This window comes from Neovison vison, chromosome 3 (genome assembly GCF_020171115.1).
Source record: "Neovison vison isolate M4711 chromosome 3, ASM_NN_V1, whole genome shotgun sequence".
Taxonomy (NCBI): Eukaryota; Metazoa; Chordata; class Mammalia; order Carnivora; family Mustelidae; genus Neogale; species Neogale vison.
Window position 1 is genome coordinate 12,733,516 of NC_058093.1, and position 21,463 is coordinate 12,754,978.

The following is a 21,463-nucleotide window of genomic DNA, read 5'->3' on the forward strand; positions in this document are numbered from 1 at the left end:
AGTCTTGCTATGACATTTGCTCTATAGGTTGTGTGACAATACTAATATGCAATAGCCAGTTGGTCTACAGTATTGAAAAGCTTTCACTAATTACATCTTTTCCTATTTTAAGAAAATTTTCTTGTTAAAACAATACCTTCTTTAATGTTTACAAAATGTGGCTAAGCACATTTGTAAATGTGTAATCCCATCATGCATAGCTAACTGTTATTAATATTTTAGGGTGTATCCTTCTAAGCTCTTCTTTATGGGTGTGTGTACATACGTGTCACTCGAATGCGTCTATAGAGCTGTTTAGCATAGCTTGCTTGTTTCACTTAGTAACAGACAGCTTTCAGTGTCATTAAATATTCTTCATGACAAAATGATGTAATGGTTGCATGATGTGTCCATGGATAGATGAGCCATTATTTGATCTGTTCCTTATTTTTGGATATTTAGATTGGTTCTGGTTTTTTAACTTTTTTTCTTACCTGGCTTAGTTTAAAATGACCTTCACAGGCACTGTTTCTCAGAATGTGGTTCATGACTGTCAGTGTCCCCATGATAAGTCATGAGCTGATCCAAAAATGACAGATAAATGACTATACACACATTTCTTTTTATGGGTGAAAGCTTAATTCAACCAGTCCTTTTTTATCATTTTTACTAACATTATTTATCATTAGCAGTATTATAATATTCTATTATAGATTATTATATACTCTTATTTATTATATATGTTCAGTATATAGATATATAATCTATATAACCCCAATGTTATTACATATAATTTATTAAGTATATGTCTCTTGTTTTATATTCTTATATATTACCATATGTTCTCTTACAGATTATGATTATATACTCTATAGAAAATGCAAAAACAGAGAAACAAAGATTTTAAAAATCAGCTATAAGCCAATAATTTTACCATAAAGACTGTTAACATTTGGAATACATACATATATAGTTCTCTTTTCTTTTTTTTTTACAAGAAAAAGGGATCATACCATACATAAACTTTTGTAATTGATTTTTTTACTTAATTATAATTCATGAGCATTTAATGTCCATAAATATACCTCTACAAAATCATTTTAATAACTGCAAAATATTTTATCTCATGGATGTTCCATAATTCGTTTAGTTAGTTCCCTCTTACTGGATATTTAGGTTAATTCTAGCTTCCTTACTCTGACAAATGATCTGTAGCTGAATGTCCTAGTAGATTAATCTTCATCTCCTCCCTCAGTTGCTTCTTTGAGATATGTGCAGAAGACTGGCCCTGACTTGAAAACACAACTTCCATTTGGAAGTGTACATATTCCCACCCATTCGAAAGGAGAGCTGGTCATAAAGGAAGTCTCTACTTCCTAGCAATAGCTTTCCCTTTCCTGTGTGCGTGAGCAGATAACTGTCATGCTGCTGCCAGCCTAGGGTGCTCAAGGGTCAGGGCTCTCTCCCAGCAGACCTGGAGACTAGTATCTGGGAGAATAGATTGGATAGCCTATTTCTATGTATGTTTCTCCAAGCCAGTGACTCAGAATGTAAAGTTAAATGTGAAATAATCTTCTTTTCAGGATCCCCAGAAGTTTCCTGATATCCCAGAAAATTCCATGAGTGCTCTAGAAGATTTCCCCATAAAAACACCCCAAGGAATTCAGATGTTCCAGGTCAGTGGGTAGAGTTTTTCATTTTTTAATCTTTCTATGCATTCAGATGTATGCATTATGCATATATCTTCCTCTTTTCGATAGCTATACTTTTTATTATTTGTAAGAGCCAGTTGACATTATCCATTGTCACTCACACACAGTTTCATAATTGTTTGGTTTAACTTCTTTGCTTTTACTCAGGCTTCACAAGGAATTAGATTCTTAATGTTCCTCCTCAACTATTTCAGTTTTGTTGCTTAAAACGTTTCCTCTTCTTAGTGAATGCCTGTCCTTTCTTCAAAACCTAGGTCTACATTTACTGCTTCTAGGAAGCCTTCCCTGCTTTAATAAAGTCATCCTAAATCCCCCAAAAACTTGTGTATTTTTTTTTGCACCATATTAGCTGTACAAACTGTTCTTTAATGCTAAATGAAGTTGATCATGTTATTTTAATATGTGTTTGTGTGTATTCTGACACCCTTAAAAGCTTGTAGAATCTTCAAGGATGAGAACAGTGTCTTCCTTTTGGAGAGGTGAGGGGTATATTATAACCAGAATATATCTCTTACCACAGTACTCAATGGACATTTATTAACTTTGACTCACAGATATGGATATCAATTGCCTATAGTTTTTCCTGACTTGTGCAGAAGCCAGATATACAGACCCAGTTTTTGGTGCCTGAGAACGTCTGCAAGTAAAACAATTGCTTTATTCCTTGACAGTGCGTGGATCCCTACCAATCCCCACAAGACCCTGTTGGCCACCCAGTCATGCACCAGTCAGCCATCAAACACGCTACAGGGGAGGCTGTATTTAGTGATGACATGCCGCCTTTTGCCCAAGAACTCTTCCTTGCTGTAACAACCAGCACCAGAGCTCACGCAAAGATCATGTAAGGAAATAAAAGACACTTCTTTGTATTACTGGAATGCATTCACAGTTTCACATTAAAGTTGAGAACTTACGGGGCGCCTAGGTGGCTCAGTCGGTTAAGTATCTGCTTTTGGCTCAGATCATGATCCCAGGGTTCTGGGATCGGGACCTTGTTCAGCAGGGAGCCTGCTTCTCCCTTTCTCTCTGCCTGCCACTCTCCCTGCTCGTGCTCTCCCTCTCTCTCTGTGTCAAATAAATAAATAAAATCTTTAAAAATAAATAGATAAAATCAAGACCTTATTATATATTTAAATTAACTAAGAATATTCATTTCCTCTTCTGTTTGGAAATCAGTCCTTTTTTTTTTTTTTAATCAGTCCTTTTTTAAACAAATTTTTGAAAGAAACTAATGCCAAGAGTCCAAACACCTGCTAAAACTTGGCACTTTTCAGCATCAAAGTTTGTCCCATGATTTGGGTATGAGGTACGTTGTAGTTTTTCCCTGGGTTTGAGGAATCATTTATGTTTCATGTACCCTTTCAAATTGTCCCTCCTAGATCAATTGATGCTTCAGAAGCCCTGGCCCTTCCGGGTGTTGTTGATGTGATAACAGCAGAGGACATCCCAGGAGCTAATAACCATCAGGGAGAGATCCTCTATGCGCAGAATGAGGTTTGTATGGGGCCTATTATTCAAATGCCTGTTTAGAAAATCAAAATAACTATTGGTTACAACTCTAACATCCGTGGACTAGTGTTCACATCACAAAAACAGGGAACCAAGAACTCCACATCAGTGATTCTCAAGTTCTCTCTTGAATTGTGGACCCTTTTAAGATTCTGATCATAAGCCATAAGCCGTGTCAAAGATGACTTCTTAAAAAAAAGTTATGAAACCATAGAAGTAATATTGGACATTAAAAGAACCAACAGAGTTCCAAGATGACTGGATTAAAGTGTGTGATATGGGAATGGTGAGGAACGCAGCTGGAGACAGTCAGAAGCCAAGTAGTGAAGTTCTGTCCTCAGCTTTTGTACCCTCTAAATCCCACTCAGTCCAGTGTTTAAATTTATTCTCATGCAGAAAATAATCTTTCTTTTGGTCACAAGAACCCAGTAGGTAAATGTAAGAGTGTGGGAACAGTAATCCCTTTTTAATAATTCTGTGTCTTAGCTAATGGTGACACGTGGCTTTTCTGTAGGTGATTTGCGTGGGTCAGATTGTCTGCACGGTGGCCGCTGACACCTATGCTCATGCAAGAGAGGCGGCTGAGAAAGTGAAGATCACTTATGAAGACATAGAACCACGGATTATCACCATCGAGGTAGTCAGGCCACTTCATGTCTTCTAGAATGACTAGGGCCATATACTCCCGGCAGAACACAACTGGTGGAGTCATCAAACAGTAGCATCTGGGCTCCATCTATACCCTGCTCGGTGTTATCTGTAGTTTCAGAGTGAAGGCTCTAGCAATCTGCACCTTGAGACATAATACTGAGAATTTCCCTGCCTGGATTTCCCCTTCCTTCCTGTGACCACTACTTCTCCCATTGCCCCCTGCCAGGGCAGGTCCTCAGAATACAAGTAAGTAACCCCAGAGCAACGTCCTTATGGCCTCCCTGTAAAACTAGTCAGTGGGAAAACCCAGAGCACTGGGAAACTGGCAACAGTTGTTAACATGTACTGAATTACAATCTGGGTCCTCTGTCTCCTGCATACTTCCTCCAAGCTCTGGAGACAGAAAACCCAGGTTTGAATTCTGACTCCATCTTTTAGAGGCCTGTCAATAGCAATGAAAGTTTGGGCAAGTCCTTAAATTCCTATTACTTTCTCAACTGTAGAATGGGAACTATGAAAGCACCTACATAAAATATCATTGTGAGGGTTAGATGAAAAAACCCAAGTAAAATGCTTAAAACAGCACCAGGGAGACATGGAATGCATGCATCTTCGTTATTATTTTTGTTTTAGTTGTTGTTAGTGGAGGCATAGTGCTTTGTAGCCCGTGTTTAGCAAAACACTGAACACACGGTCCACCTTATTAAATGTGTGTGATGGAGAGAGAGATGAATATGTGGGTACATGAGCAGTATGAAACCCAGCCAAGTAGGCTGCAGTCTTCAATATCCTCTGATTCTCCTCTGTTCTTCCCAAGAGTTGCCAAGTTCAGGTCTTTCCCAGTTATCTTTTAAATAAATGCCTTTAATTTTGCCCCTTTCTTTCCAATCTCAGTTTCTTGTACTCCATTTCAACCTACCTACCCACCACATTAACTCTTCTAAGCCTCCATGTTCACCAGGTCACTTTTCTTATATAATTGTGTCTCCCTCGATAAGGTTCTCAGCATAGAACTCAAGGTCTTTCATAGTCCAAGTTCATTGCCCCCTTTGAAGCTCATCCAGCCCCTTCCTGATAGAAAACCTGCTCCCCAGCCCACCTGACCTTGTTCTCTTTTTGGCCCCTCAGCTCGTTTTCAACCTCAAACTATTGCTTTGAGGTGCCCTTGACTTCAAATGATTTCCCCTCCTGTCTCTAACTGTCCTAATTCCATGCAATTCAGCACCTAATTTAGGTCACCTAGACAAGACCGTTTCTGATCATTTGCACCTCCACCATCCTCCTCCTGGGACTCTCTCTAATCTCTTATGCCATCCCCCACGCACACCACAAAGTTGGCACCTGAATACCCTACTGCCTCAGGTCACCCCTCAACAATCTAGAGGGGGGAAACAATCTATGCTTGTTTCCCCCTCAGCTCTTCCTCAGAACCTTGAACAAAACTGAGTCGCCAGTGCCTGTAGTCCATCGTATCCCAGTTCCTGCTGGCTCTCCACACTGCTCAGATTGTCTGTTGTGTTGTGTGAATATCTGAAAAAGCAAGAGCATAGCCGTTTGGTGGGGGATGACTGACTTATTAGGATGTGAAAAACAAAACTTTTATTGTTTTGGTTTATTGGTTTTTCTCTTGCAGCAAGCGCTAGAGCACAATTCATTTCTTTCCACTGAAAAGAAAGTGGAGCAAGGAAATGTAGAGCAAGCCTTTAAATACGTTGATCAAATCCTTGAAGGTAAGGGGTCTTGGGCCAGAGAAGTAACTCCTCTGAAGTTGAAGGCTCTAGGTTTAGTCATTTGGTTTGAGAAATACTGAAACTCCAAGCAGAGCTCTCAACCCTAGTGTGATTTTTTAAATCAAAATTTAAAATGCACAAATAGTTAAGTTTACAGTTTGATGAAATTTTATGTATCGGTACAAGTCTATGTAAACACTACCCACATCAAGAAACAGAACACTTCCAGGATGCCTGGCTGGCTCTGTTGGAGAGCATGCAACTCTTGATCTTGGGGCTGCGAGGTCGAATCCCACATTGGGTATAGAGATTACTTAAAATAAAATCTTTAGAAATATATATACAGAACACTTCCAGCAGCCCAGAAAGCTTCCTCTTGCCCTCTTTCAATCAATAGTTCTCCCAAAGGTCTTTATCACTACAGAAAAGTTTTACCTCTTTTGAACTTCATACAAATTGTTGCATAGATCAGTAGTTCTTTTTCATTGTTTAGGAGTATTCCATTGTATAAATAATTCCACAATTTATTTATCCATTCTACCACTGATGGACTATTTAGCTATTTTCAACTTGATGTTATGAATAAAGTTTCTATAATATTGCACATATCTTTTGGTGAACATAAGCAATCATTTCCATTGAAATATACCCATGAATAGAATTGCTAAATAATAGTGTTTTTATGTATTTATTTTTAGTAGTTAATGTCAAACATTAAAAAAAATTTGTTCCAGTTTGTACTCCTATTAACAATTATGAGAGTTCCATTGTTATGTTGTTGTCATTAGTCTTTTTAGTTTTATCTAATCTGGTGGAGTAATATCTCATTGTAGTTTCCACTGAATTTCTTTGATGACTAATGATATTGAATCCTTTTCATATGTGTATTGGCCCTTTTTAGATCCTCTCTTGTGTAATATTTGGTCAAATCTTTTGCCTGTTTTTAAATTAATTAAAAGTGATAATTATAATAATATATTGCTATAATTATTATATAACTACTTATCTAATAATTACTTGATTTTCTTATAAATTCATAGAAGTTTTCTGTGTTTTTGGTATAAGTTCTTTGTTGGTTATAAGTATTGCACGTATCTTCTCCCAGCCTGTGGGTTGTGTGTTCACTGTCCTCATTATTCTTTATCATGAACAAAAGTTCTTGATTTTAATGAAGAACAACTTGACAGTCTTTTCTTTATGATGCCCAGTGTTGTTGAGCTGTCTTACTTGCTGAAACTCTACTGTAAGTCTTGAAATCTGAGAGTATAGTGTCCTTTTGTTAATTCTTTCTCAATATGACCTTAGCTATAATAGGTTCTTTGCATTTCCGTGTACATTTATTGTCAGCTCATCAATTTTCACTAAAAATAACTTCCTGGGATTTTGGTTGGAATTGCATAGAAACAATATCAATTTAGAGACTGAAAATATTAATAGTATTAAGTTCCAATCGATGAGCAAGATAGACACTGCCTTTTACTTGGGTTTTCTTTGATTTCTCTCAGTAACTATAGAGATTTTGCATATCCTTCTCAATATTTATACCTAGTATTTGGTGTTTTGTGATACTGTTAAAAACGATATTTATTTTTATTTCTTTTTCTATTTGTGTCTAATATATAAAAATACAATTACCTTTTATTTAACTTTTTAATTTTTTATTTAAATTCAATTAGCCAATGCATATTACATCATTAGTTTCAGATGTATTGTTCAGTAATTCATCAGTTGGATCTAAAACCCAGTGCTCATCACATCACGTGCCCTCTGCCACAATTAGCTTTTATATCTTGATCTTATATCTAAGAACTTTACAAAATTCACTTACTATTTTAAAAGTCTTGTAGATTCTCTTGAATTTTCTATATATACAAACATATCATGACAATTTTATTTATCTTTTCCAGTCTTGACACTATAATTTGTTGGTTTACTTGTTTGTCTGCTTTGACTTACTGAACTGGCAAAGACCTAGTTAGTATGACTTTTCTTAGTTTTTATTATTTATTTATTTGAGAGAGAGAAAGAGAGCGAGCACAAGCAGGGGGAGTAGCAGAGGGAAGCAGCCCCACCCCTCACCCCCCCTGCTTGCTGATTTGAGAGCCTGTTGCTGGACTCAATCCCAGGATCCTGGGATCATGACCTGAGCTGAAGGCAAACACCCAACTGACTGAGCCACCCAGGCACCTTGATATTTTTTTAATACCAGTGCTCAGATCCCACCCCATACCAATGAAATCAGAACTTTGAGTACAGGGTGAGAGCATCAGTATTTATCTAAAAGCTCCCCAGATGATCCTAAAGTGTATCCAGGATTGAGAAGCACAGTTCTTTAAAGAGAATTACTTCCAGTCTTGGGTAAGAGAAGATAGTAATTTTCACAGAATCTATTACCCTCTTCTAGAGAGTTGGAACAGAGGGTTCTGTAAGCTTTTAATCTTTTATGAAAACCTGGAAGAGAGCTTTTTTTTTTTTTTTGGACCTTTTTGCATGACTCACATTTTGTTGTCCAAAGAAATAATTTTAAGAAATCCTCTGGCTCCTGGCAAAAATAAACTTCTCACTTATTTTAACAGCATAAGAATCTTTTGACCAATTTTTGTTGTTGTTGTTACTCTTAATTAAATTAGAGTTGACATACATTTAAAGTAAAAATATTGAAGGATATATTATTTTCTTTCACTTTAAAGTAAAAATGTCCTCCAAATACTGAAACTAGGGCCAAATGCCTCTTCTGTTATAACCTAGAAAATGATAAGGGTACACTGAGCAAGCCAAAAATCTCAGCTAAACCAGCAGGAGCAGGCTGCCTGTTTTTAGGCTTTTAGGGAAAGAAACAACCTCAGCTCTGCCATTTTAAACTTTGTGTCCTTTCATGAACTATTGATCTTCTGTGACGCAATAATCCTGACATCACCAGACTGAGGTCCATATTGTTGCTTACCCTCCGCACCTCCCCGTTTTATAGAGGAGGAAACGAGGGGTTCATAACTCAGCCCAATTCACCAAAGAGAGGGTGGTAGTGCCTGAATGTGTGGCCAGGTTCGTCTGTGGGCTCAAGTCCAGCACATCACAGATCTCGCCACCCCTCTCGACAGATGAGGAAACTGAGGTCAGGAGAGAGAAAATGAATGACCCAGGGTCATAGAGCTGGTTGTGCACAACAAGTCTTAATTAGAAAAAAGGGGTTTAACCAAATATTTAACTCATAAACCAGAGACCACAGAGAGAACCCAGCTTGGGACTTTCAGCTAAGCATTGTCCTGTGTTTATGCCTTACAGGTGAGGCCCATGTAGAAGGGCAGGAACATTTCTACATGGAGACGCAAACTATCCTGGCTATCCCAAAACAGGAAGATAAAGAAATGGTGCTATACCTTGGAACACAGTTTCCAAGCCATGTGCAGGTAACGGGATATTTTTGGAAAGTGAGACTCCAGACGTGCTGTGCTGTAAGGCCTTGCAACCAGGCACTGTGCTCTGCGGACTTTGGATCCCTTCCACTCCTGGGACTCAAACTCTCTGTATATTTCACATAAGCTATGGTCCAGAATGAAGAAAACAGGGCAAACATTTCCCTAAAAGGGCTGACTTTTTCAAAGAGATATGAAAATTTTGTTACCTTCCAAAACATGGACCAGAGTTATCTTACCCTTATAACAATTGATAGTGTAAAAGCTAATGTCAGGGAGGTCAGAGCCTTAGTATTATATTTAAATTTCCTTTTGTGATTCATTCGTGTCACTTCTCTGTCTTAATGTTTGCATGTATTGGCGATGCAAGTTTAAAGCAATTGCATTTCCAATGCAGTAGCAGGTGATTTCCAGTCCTATTCCAGTGGTTGAGATATAAGACATTGCTGCACCCAGGCAAGTAGAAGAAATCCTCTGACATTCTCCTCTTCTGAGATGTAGAGATATTGGTTCTAGAATAGTGTCTGGCACAGGGGGATACTTAAACAGTTATACTGGCAGGAGGATTAATAACAAGTGTTACTGAGGGGAAAATCTGAGGGCTTCCTGGTAGAGCAGAGTGAGTTAGTACCTTGGGATCTTGCGGGGGTGGATAGGCTCAGTGGGAAGAGGAAGCTGTTGTTCAAGGCAAAATGAAAGTCTGAGGGGACTGATGTTGAGCTGGGGTGTGTCTGTGGCCTCCACAGGTGCAAGTTTTGAAGTGGACCACAGAGGAATGAGAAGTCATGGTTTCGCTCCTAAAAAAACCATGTGATCTCCCACAGGTTGCTGGGCACCAGTATCTTTTTCTATAAATTGAGGGAGGTGATAAATATTACTTCTGAGCTCTTTTGGCAGAGTATGCGGCTCTGGGCTCCAAATGGTTAAAACGTCTGTCCCGGGTCACCATTGCTTTCTACCATCAGTACCTTCTAACATACAATTAGTAACTTCATGAGGCATTTTCCAGGAGTAACAGGGTACAGGGTACTCACAGCCCACAGCCCAGAACCTGGAGCAGTATCTAAAGCAGGCCCAATAAAGAATTTGAATAGCTAAAGAAAGTCTATGAATGACTAATAAGCACACGAAAAGATGCTCACAGCATTGTCACTAGGGAAATGCACACCAAATCCACAATGAGAATCCGCTCCATGTTGACTAGAACGGGTGTAATCAGAAGATGAAGATGTGCTCAGTTGAAACCTTCATACATTGCTGATGGTGTGAAAAATGGCACAGCCTGGAAAATAGCATGGCAGTTTCTAAGGATATTGAATATAGTGACTGCATAACCTAACAATTCCACAGTTAGGTATCTACCCGAGAGAACTGAAATTATCTGCCCATACAAAAATTTATACATGAGTGTTCACAGCAGCGTTATTTACAATAGCCAAAAGTGTAACCAATCAAATGCCCATCACTTGATGAATGGGGAAACAGAATATGGCATATCCATACGGGGGAATAATGTTCAGCCATAAAAAAGAATGAAGTACCGTCCCATGCTACAACTGGACAACATGCTTTCCAACAACCTTGAAAACATTACGCCCAGGGAAAGATGCCAGTCCTAAAAGACCACGTATTGCAGGTTTACGTTTATATGAAATGTTTCAAACAGGTAAATCTAGGGAGACAGAAAGCAGATGAGGAGTTGCCTAGTGCTGGGGGGCTGGAGGAGGGTAAGGAGGGACTGCTCGGTAGATCCAGGGTTTCCTTGGGGACGCTTAAATATTCTAAAATTAGATTATGGTGATGGCCGTATGACTCTAAAGATTCTAAGTCCATGGAACTAAGTACGTTCTCAGTAAATGTTTTCGGCGTTTCTTCACCTAGGCAGAGGGGAAGTACGCAGATGAGGGAATGAAATACCAAATTGCACTTTAATGTGGCTTCTGGGACTTACCTCTTGCAGGAATTTGTGGCTGCAGCATTAAACGTCCCAAGGAATAGAATTGCCTGCCACATAAAAAGAGTCGGAGGAGGGTTTGGAGGAAAAGTGACCAAGCCTGCTCTGCTAGGAGCCATCACTGCCGTGGCCGCCAACAAGTAAGAGTCGCAGTAGCCGCCAGTAATGCCAGCGGTCCCGACGGTGCAGAGACCATTGTGTCCTTCTGGCCCTGCACCCCAGCTTCCATCCCACGGGTCACAGCCCTTCATCTCCAAAGGTGGGGTTAACGTGTGGGTGAAGGAACACTGGACCCGAGCCAGAGATCTCTGTTCTAGCCCTACTCTTGAACTGCCCATCACTCACAAGGTCACCTCGACAAGCCACCTCAGTTTCATCACCCATAAACTGGGGAAAATAATGTCTACCTGTCTTGTAAGATTATTGTGTAAAATAGATGTAATCACTGTGTGTCTTGACTCAGGCATAACCATGTATTACTTCCTTATTGACTTTAACTCTTTAAAATGTTTATGTTTTAAGTTATTAAACTAAATCAAGCTGAGGTTGTCTGAGTGGAAGGAGGGTCAGAACCCTAACCATACGAGGGATTTGTTTTGTATGAAATAACCCAGGCTCTGCTGCTCCTGGGAATATTCACTTCACCTCTGCATCTGCCAGATGGAATCACCAGACACAGGAATAGCCGTGACTTTTGTGAATGTTACAACTACTAAACCTCTAAATTTTCAAGACAAGCTTAACTTATCCTAGGCTACTACTGCAAAAAGAAAAACCGCGAACACCTTAGCTCATTGGCACTTTCTAAGAATAGAAAAGGCTATCTTATACGTATGGGTGTGCAGGCACTGGGGACATTCCTTCAGAAGCCAGAGGAGTCCTCGATGGACATTTTAGGAACAAGGAGCCTGGATGAAAAGGAGCCTGACAGAGCTAAAGAGAGCGTTGGTTCTCAACCTTTCCAGCCTCAATATCCCCCATGGCAGTCAGTTTAATGCCCTTTTAATATCCCAAAATAAATTAATAACAATATAACCTATTTATATACATAATTGCAACATAATCATACAATGCCTTAATTTTTTTAAATTTAAACTTTATTTTATTTTTTCAGTGTTCCAGGATTCATTGTTTATGCACCACGCCCAGTGCCCCATGCAATACATGCTCTCCCTAATATCCACCCCCAGGCTCACCTGGCTCCCCACCACCCCCCCAAAACCCTCAGTTTGTTTCTAAGAGCCCACAGTCTCTCATGGTTTGTCTCCCCTTCCAATTTCCCCCAGCTCCCTTCTCCTCTCCTTCTCCCAGTGTCCTCCACGTTATTCCTTATGCTCCACAAGAAAGTGAAACCTATGAAAATTGACCCTCTCTGCCTGACTTATTTCACTCAGCGTAATCTCCAGTCTCACCCATGTTGATATGAAAGTTGGGTATTCGTCCTTTCTGATGGACTTACAATGCCTTAATGTTATAAAAAAAAAAATAACAATAAAGGAAAGTAACTTATAACAAAATAATGTAACATTTTGATAGATAAATTCTCAGACACGACTAAACCAGGATAATAATAGTAATCGTGGGTTTTTTTATTTTAATGTCCCCAGAACTTCTGAAGTGTTGTTTAAAGCACATGACTTCCTCCACTGAAAACCACTAAGCCTGATTATCTCAAACCCCCTTGCCCATCTCTTTGTTTCTACAATTTATAATCATCCATCATATTAACGGAGTCATTTCCTATAGGACTGGCCGCCCAATCCGGTTTATTCTAGAGCGTGGTGATGACATGCTGATAACTGCTGGCCGCCACCCACTCCTCGGAAAATACAAAGTGAGTGAGATCAAAAATTTTAGGAAACTGCCTAAAACATTGTTCAGTGATGACCAACCAACCGATAGGAAAGCCAATTACTAGATTCCAAACCGCTAGAGAGGAATATGTGGATGCTGCCTACAAGTGACCAGAACTTTCTGTTGGGATCCTAGTCAACTTGGGCATCCGCCTCAGTGTCCCTCTGGTGACTGTCACATAGAACCATGTTCATAAGTTAGGTAGACTGACAACTGTAATCACATGTGTTTGTGTACTAACATGGTTGGATTGAGAAAGTGATTTTACTTCTATCCCTTTGCAGATTGGATTCATGAACAACGGTGTGATCAAAGCTGCAGACGTCGAATATTATATCAATGGTGGATGCACTCCTGACGAGTCTGAGTCGGTAAGAAATATGCCTTTCCCAGAGGCTACCGGTTGAGCTGTATGTGTCATACTTTATTTGCATGAGTATTTGTCATACAAAGTAGATGAATTCTGTGTTCTAGTTAGAGATAAAATTTGGTTAAGTGGTTTTGAATATTTGATAGATGCAAAGTTTTATTTTGCTTTAATTCAGGTAATGGAGTACATTGTGCTGAAATCCGACAACGCATATCATATTCCTAATTTCCGGTGCCGGGGTAGGCCCTGCAAAACAAACTTGCCATCCAACACGGCCTTCCGAGGATACGGCTTCCCCGAGGCTGCAGTGGTAGCGGAAGCTTACGTAACCGCTGTGGCGTCTCGGTGTGACTTATCCCCTGAAGAGGTAACAAGTCAGAACCCCCTAACAGAACAGCATTGGTTCAAATATGTATGGAGAACCTGCATATGGCATTACATCAGCTTCTCAGTAGATTCTGAGAAATAAAGTACACCATCTGTGTGTCCATTCGCTTTGGATATGTAGCAAGTCAACCACACAGCGTAATGGGCTAAAATAACAGAAAGTGTTTCTTCTGGTTCTCAGGTCAGTTGGGTAGCTCTTCTGGTCTGAGCCAGCTCAACGGGAGTTTTATGGTCTAAGACAGCTTCGTTTACATGTCTGGTGGTCACGGGGCTGATGAGGGGACATCTCAGCTGAGAAGGGTCATAACCGCTTCACAGAGTCTCATCCTCCAGCAGGCCAGCCCGAATTAGTCCGCATGATGGCGGTCACAGAGTCCCCAGGAGTGGCAGGAATGTGGCAAGCCTGCGAGTGTCTGCCTGTGTGAATATGTATCAGCCCATGGGCCAGAGCAAGTCATATGGCCGATCCCAGAGTTAGGGTGACACCACCTTGAGATGAATACAGAGAAGGAAATGACTGCCATTTGTTAGGCGTTCTACCACGGCTCCGGATTCTGAGGAGCTGATCTGAACAGTTAAGAATAAGGACGTGTTGTGTAGGGGAAGAATAATTCCGAGCGGAGAGTATTTTGTCTCACCACTAACACACTGGTGGCAAGGCTCACAGTAGTTGGGACCTGCTCTTTCTCAGGGTTGTGGTGATGTTAACTGAGATAAGACACTTGGCCTACAGCCTAGAGCAGGTGGAGTGCTTACCGGTATTTTCTGTTGTTATTGTGGTTGCTGTTGTTGTGATGTTATACATGTACACTTGTACTCGCATATCTGCAACCACTTAAATGGTTTCTTTTTGTAGAAAGACTTTCTTCTTATCAGGTATATCACAAAAACCCATGCTCAACTAATGGAATAAGCATATACCCGTAAAATCCATTCTATTGTCTTTCAGGTTAAAGAAATAAACATGTATAAGAGAATTAGCAAAACAACCTACAAGCAGACATTTGATCCAGAGCCCTTGCGAAAATGCTGGAAAGAATGCCTGGAGAAATCTTCATTCTCTGCTAGGAAGCTGGCTGCGGAGGAATTTAACAAAAAGAACTACTGGAAGAAGAGGGGGCTTGCCGTGATTCCCATGAAGTTTACTGTTGGGTTCCCTGTGGGCTACTACAGTCAGGTGAGTTTGAGAGAGATGTCTGTCTGCTCACCAGAAGCCCTTTTCCACGTGACTGGCTGGCTGAAAAGGGCAATCTTGTGCAACAAGGGATTGGCCCCCTGTGGGCAGAAAGAAGAAACCAGGGCAGATACAGCAGGGAACAAAGTAGGTTTAGGCAAACACAGGACCACAGGTATCAGGGCAGATCGGGTGTGACCCGGTACCAGGGCTTAGAAAGCGATCAATGCAGAGTCTAGCTCGAGGGGTCTGACCTCAGGCAGGGCCCCAAATATGAGCATCGGGGTGTGGGGTCTAATTTTAAACCCATGAGAGAACTGGGAGAAATAAGAGGATCTCTTTTTCTCTTTCCTAAATTCTCAGAACAGTGGGGTCATTTGAAGACAGAGCTTTCAAAAACACACTGAGAATAGTCAGAGCCGCCCCATTCACACGGGGACTTGGAGTTACTCTGTGAAAGCTCGGTGGCTGCTGGGCTTTGTTTTCGTTTAACCTTGAACAGTGTTTCATGGAGCTCTGCTTCTGATTTGGTCTTATTTTTTTTTTTTTTTTTTTTTGCTTCTATCCCCATCAGCCTCTGAAATGTCCCCTTAACAAAGCCATGCCAAGGGTGGAGTAGAGGCCCTGTTCATGGAATGAATGTCTCTCACCAGATTGCCTTCTGGACACACCCTTCCTTGGCGTACACTAACAAGGCAGAAAGCAAAAGGAGAGGGTGACTGGGGAAGGCCGGGAACACTGCACCTCTTGGAGCAGCTGCTGTCTTTCCCCCAGGGATGCTGCTCAAGCTAGAATAACACGCAAAACCCCCTTTAAAGGAAAAAATTTCTGTGGACTCTCAGTGATCATTTCTATTATTTATTTTGTTGTTATTTGGCTGTGAGTAATCCCAAAACAAGGAATAAGCTTTTTATAGCTCTTAGGCCTTTATCAAATACAAACAAAATTGGAAATTAAATAAAAATAGTATTACAAATGCCAGTAAGATAATAGTAACATGAACTTACTGTGGTAGAATATGTGGCTTCTTTATTATTATTTTTTTAAAGATTTTATTTATTTATTTGAGAGAGAGAGACAGTGAGAGAGAGCATGAGCGAGGAGAAGGTCAGAGAGCGAAGCAGACTCCCCACGGAGCTGGGAGCCTGATGTGGGACTGGATCCCGGGACTCCAGGATCACGCCCTGAGCCGAAGGCAGTCGTCCAACCAACTGAGCCACCCAGGCGTCCCTATGTGGCTTCTTTAAAACTAACTCTTCGCTCACAAAATGATGGTAGTTCCAGCTGCTGCTGCTGTACAAGGCAATTTGAAATATTTATCCTAAATGTCTATGTAAGGTGTGCTGACACACTGTGGCGCCTCTCGTCTCTAACATGTCCCATGAGTTAAAGTAGTCCTACTTGGTGGTTGCACAGTCATCAACATAAAATGTAACACGCACTCTGAAAGCCTGTGGCCATACTCACTCTTACATGGCTATCCGTTACTCTCGTTAGATTATCATAAAGTGAAAACATGAAGTTTAAAAGTTCTTGTAGAGAACTTGACAGTCCTGAGAATACAGTCTCAGACTTAGGAGACAGGCAGAGCTCAATTAGTTGACATTTGCAGTGCTTGGTGTAGAGACACAGGCATGACCACAGGGGTCAGGGTCCCAAGAGGGCACCTGCAGGATGCTGAGCACATGCACCAGCCTGAAAGAGGAATTGCTATAAAGAAAAATTCCAGCAACTTGCAAACCACCTAACACAGGCCAGCTTCCTCCCTCCTATGGCCTGGACCCTGGAGCCACTTGCACAGGCTGTGGATTCTTCCACTGAAACCGTCAGCCCCGGAGAAAGACAATAGCAGGGAGTTTGAAGGAGACAGCCTGGCAGAGGTGTGGAGGACATGGGGCTCAAGTTAGGAGTTGTGGGTGTCAGTCCTGACTCTGTCACAAACTAAGCACCTGGGTTTGGCCATTGTTCTCCTCCCCAGGCTTCTGTTCATTCCCCCCATGGGCAAAGTGAAGAGTTTGGATTAAATCAGTGGATCCCAAACCTGGCCAATCATCAAAATCACCTGGGAGCTTAAAAACATGGTTGCTTAGGCTCCACCTCCCAACTTCTTACAGAGTTGGAATTTCCAGAACACGACCCATACATTTTCCCTGCCATGATCCTAAAGGTCAGCAGCATTTGGAAACCATTAAAACATCTCAAGGGTCTTCCAGCTCCTCTAGTACCCAAGGCCATTTATGCCTGGAAATGTACCCATACAGGTTCTATTTGCTTTAAAATTAATTTCCATGTCCTGGAAAGAAGAAGAATGAACTATTGTGCAAGTTGGGGTCATGGAGTGGCCTCAAAGCAATCCCACAAGGTCCCCAGAAGGCCAAAGACCGGTAGGAGGGGAGATGTGCCACCATTCCTACATGGACATGGATGGTTTTCCAGTCTGGGGTTTATTGACAGGGGTGGTCTATTGCCTCCTGTAAAGGCTTTCTTCTCCACGATAACCAGTGAGAGACTGGCTCAATAAAGCAAAGTCATTCATCTGGCGACCTCAGCTAAATTCTCAGCAACATTGAGCCTCATCATTTTCCAAACTGATGTAACTATTTCCCCTAGGCTGCTGCTCTAGTCCACATCTATCTTGATGGCTCCGTCCTGGTGACTCATGGTGGCTGTGAAATGGGACAAGGCCTTCACACCAAAATTATTCAGGTAAGATAAGTGTCTGTCATCTCCACTGTGGCAAAGTATAGCACCTTGCGGTCAGCTTAGCGGTTTTGTTGCTGTTGAGCAGGAGAAATGCCGTCCCGCTACATGTGCCGCTCCTCTGTGCGACTCATCTTGATTTCAGGACTGCGGACTGCAGGGGTGAAGGAAGCAAATGTCAGAACTGAGGAAACACGTGATACTATTCTCCCTGAACAAAAAGAGTCAGGCCTTCTGAAAAATGTGACTCCAGTTTTCAAAGATAAAATACTTTTCAGCTTTGTGGCACCTGCTCAGAGCAGGGCTATGTTAATTCAGATCTTCAATTAAAAATGGATGTGTTTAAAAGGATGAGAAATTAGGTTCGTAGAATTTGCAATCTACTTAGGAACTCCACATGAATGGGTATTTCAGAAAGACGTGTTCCTAATACTTTTTAAAGAGCAAGACATTATTTGTAATGGGAAATTTTTCCTTCTTTTTTTAATATTAAATAAGATACCTGAATCCAATTGTGGGAGCAGGTATTGTGGGAGAGAGTGGAAAAAACAAACTTCTCTCCTAATGAGAAGTAAGGAGAAGATACTTTCCTTAAGGAGATAATACTCTTTTAGTAGAGTACTTGGAATTGGGAAATTACAAAAATCCGCAGGGCCTTCTTTGAACATATCTTGCTTCTTCATAACAAAATTCTTATACCCGCAAAATGTCCCACAAAAGAACCATAATCTACTAAATTATCTGTAAATCACAAGATGAAGGTAAAACAGTAAGACCGGGCCCCAGCCTTGCCTGCTGCGTGTGTCCTACCAAAGTAGGTGTCCCAGAGTGACCGCACTGCCACATGGCTCTTATGAAAGTGGGATAAAAAGCAAAGCACAGAAAGATTCTTTGGTTGCTTCAAACTCATAATCTCCATAGGAAACCCAAGATGCTGTCTTAAATGTTTGTCCCAATAGGACCGTGAGGTTTTATACTCAGTTCAAAAAAAGAACTAGAAAGTTTTTAATGGCGGGGGGTGCTTAAAATCAATGGAACAAAGAATATTCTTCTGCTCTGGACAGATGGCCAGTCGAGAACTGAACATCCCGCAGTCGTACATACACCTGTCCGAAACAAGCACCGTCACGGTGCCCAATGCTAGCTTCACGGCAGCGTCGATGGGAACAGACATCAACGGGAAGGCTGTGCAGGTGACTTTTCCTTCAGTTCTCAGTCACCCGGTGACAGTGCGGGAGGAGACCTCGTCCTACCCCTCCTTTTATGGAGTCCAAGAGAGGTCAAGTGGGTGGTCGCGGATCATTCATTCAGCTTATGGTGTGCAGAACCAAGACTCCCAGTCCAGTTTCCTGAGGCCCCCAGCTGGTGCTCTTTCTGCTGCCCGGGGCTGTTTTTCATAATGAATGTTCGGTTGCATGTGAAACCTGCAAATTTCAGCAACCTCCCTTTGTGTTAGATGAGAGAATGCCAGCCTGCCGGCTCTCACCCCAGCACACCAGAGAAGTGCAGAGTAATCGCGTTACTAACGGGGCATCCTCTTTCCAGGAAGGGCTTGACTTGTTTTTCAACCTCTCTAAGGATCAGTTTCCTCTCCTGCAGAACTTCACCCAAATATCACCCATCTCATAGAATCACTGGGTGGCTTGCAGAGATCATGCAACAAAGCCACCACACCTCCTCCCTTCTCCCCACATTCTAACCTCCAGAAAACCACTGATTGACCATTTATCACCCATAAAAGGCAAACACCTAGATATAAAAAAATTTCAGCCTGTCGAATATGCCCATGTATCATGTGAACCATGGATTCCCAAAGTATGTTCCTTGGAACAGATGGTCTCAGTGGAGAAAATGGATTCTGTAGTCAACAAGTTTGGGAAATGTTATGTACTACATCCCACTCACAGAGGCTTATGCTGCATATTAGCATGATAAATGCTCTGACAAGTCCTGCAATGTAGAAACCTCTTTAGCTTTGTCTCACCAAGTTTTTCCCCATGAAAACATTTTCATTAATAAAACCCCTCCTAATATCTATAGAATCAGCACCCAAGATAAACAGTCTGGGAAATTCTAATTTGGTTAAAACATGTAGGTGACTGAGTCCATTTTTCACCTTTTATCTAAATTCTAGTTGCCTTGCAAGCACAGGTGGCACAAAGACACTCAGTGCATAGCTAGGCATAGTCTCAGGCATTGATAAAGCAGACATACTTTAAAAAAAAAAAAAAAAGGAAACTAAATGCTTTTAGAAACATTTTTATATTTTATATTTTATAATGAAGAATCATCATTTAAAAGTCATAAATTTGTATGACTTCTTCACACTTATTTTATTGATCCCACATTGATTTAATGAACATTGACTGAGGGCCTACCACATGCTAGGTAGTATAAGCAGTAAATCAATCAGGACAAAGTCCAAAGAGCCTGCTCTCACAGAGCTTACATTCAAGCAGATAACACATCAGTCACTCCTTGAGCCCGGTTGTGAACACAGCAAGGAAGGAAGCTGGGCAGGTTATTAGGGAGCAGAAGGAGCTAGCTTTCTATGCTTGAGAAGCTGCTGCAGGCCCAGGGGACTGGAGCAGAGACTGTAAAAGGGAGCAAGGTAGAACAGGGAAGAAAGATAGCAGAGAAGTGAGACTGGGGTATAAATGTTTTGTGGGGGGTTTTAAAATTTTATTTATTTGACAGACAGAGATCACAAGTAGGCAGAGAGGCAGGTGGCGGGGGTGGCGGGGGTGGGGGGAGGCAGGTTCCCAGCTGAGCAGGGATCCTGATGCGGGGCTAGATCCCAGGATCCTGGGATCATGACCTGAGCCGAAGGCAGAGGCTTTAACCCACTGAGCCACCCATGGCGCCCCAAATGTTTATTCTTGAAGCTGGATAAGGGGGGCTAGTGTATTATTCTCTCTATTTTTATGTATTTTAGTATTTTCTATAATGCAAAAACTGGAAAATTTTCTATCTGGCATTTAGAGCTTCAATAAAGGGAGGAGACCCTACCAAACAATGTAAGCTGAAAGAATTCTCCATGCAAAGAAAGGAGTTCAGGAGGTTGCAAATTGTTCAGGAGGTGAAATTGTTCTCTGCGATGTCTCACTCTCTTGAAGGGAAGACTGTCAGACTACTGAGTGTAAAGCTGTGTGTAGGAGTACAAGGTCAGGACATGATTACAGGAAGAATCCGTGATATTTCGGCAGGTAGGAATCCTGTGACTTGGGCTACGTCGGATGTGGCCCTCTTTTGGAAGGCCCCCATTTGTCATAAGGTCAGTGATAGAAAGCTGAATGAACCAGCAATGTGATTTATGAAAACAAGGGTCTCTGGGGCACCTGGGTGGCTCAGATGATTAGGCGGCTGGCTCTTTGCTCAGGTCATGATCTCGGGGTCCTGGGATCAAGCCCCATGTCTCAGGGGTCTGGGATGCAGCTCTGTGTCTGGCTCCCAGCCGAGTGGCGAGTCTGCTTCAGGATTCTCTTTCCCTCTGACCCTCCCACTCTTGCTCACTCATTCTCTTTCTAAAATAAATAAATTTTTATAAAGAGAAAAGAAAGAAAGAAAACAAGGATCTCCCTAACACATGAGAAGCCAGAAACCATTTCCAAAGAGGGGCTGCTAGAAAAGAAAGAGCACAAACTGCGAGAGGGCCTGAGAGGTCATCTGAGGTTGAGCCGAGTGCGCACGTGCGGACATGAACAGACTCGTGTTGGAACTAGGGGTAGGAGTCAAGTTGAGGTCCACTGATAGCAGGAGTCAACAGGTTTAATCTCAAGGTTCCAAGATTTCACCTCAATCCTTCTTACTTTCATTGCACTGCTAATGTTTTAAAGATTTAAAAGGGACATTATACATCATCAGAAGGACCACTCTGTAAGTGGAGTGTTGCCGGAAGATCTCTTTGCCCACATTCGGGAACAAGAAGTATACTTTGTGTTAAGGCAACAACAAACGAGCAGAGATGGACTTCATAGGTAAACACTGTTTTCTTCTTGCCCAGCAAAAAGCCGATGATGTCAAGGTATAA

The 21,463-nt window shown here is 41.5% G+C and overlaps 1 protein-coding gene across 3 annotated transcripts in view; it reads left to right on the plus strand.

Moving 5' to 3' along the window:
* Positions 1–21,463, plus strand: part of LOC122902176 (aldehyde oxidase 4-like) — a 59,421-nt gene that overhangs the window by 29,106 nt on the left and 8,852 nt on the right. For 2 of the 3 annotated variants that reach the window (XM_044241260.1, XM_044241262.1), the window contains exons 16-28: positions 1,563–1,655; positions 2,363–2,532; positions 3,071–3,185; positions 3,715–3,837; positions 5,485–5,581; positions 8,864–8,988; positions 10,955–11,088; positions 12,695–12,782; positions 13,087–13,173; positions 13,348–13,539; positions 14,509–14,736; positions 17,344–17,439; positions 18,498–18,626. In XM_044241260.1, coding sequence (XP_044097195.1) covers positions 1,563–1,655; positions 2,363–2,532; positions 3,071–3,185; positions 3,715–3,837; positions 5,485–5,581; positions 8,864–8,988; positions 10,955–11,088; positions 12,695–12,782; positions 13,087–13,173; positions 13,348–13,539; positions 14,509–14,736; positions 17,344–17,439; positions 18,498–18,626 — 1,677 coding nt within the window. The remainder of the gene's footprint in view (positions 1–1,562; positions 1,656–2,362; positions 2,533–3,070; positions 3,186–3,714; positions 3,838–5,484; positions 5,582–8,863; positions 8,989–10,954; positions 11,089–12,694; positions 12,783–13,086; positions 13,174–13,347; positions 13,540–14,508; positions 14,737–17,343; positions 17,440–18,497; positions 18,627–21,463) is intronic. The other variant, XM_044241261.1, reaches the window with a different exon arrangement.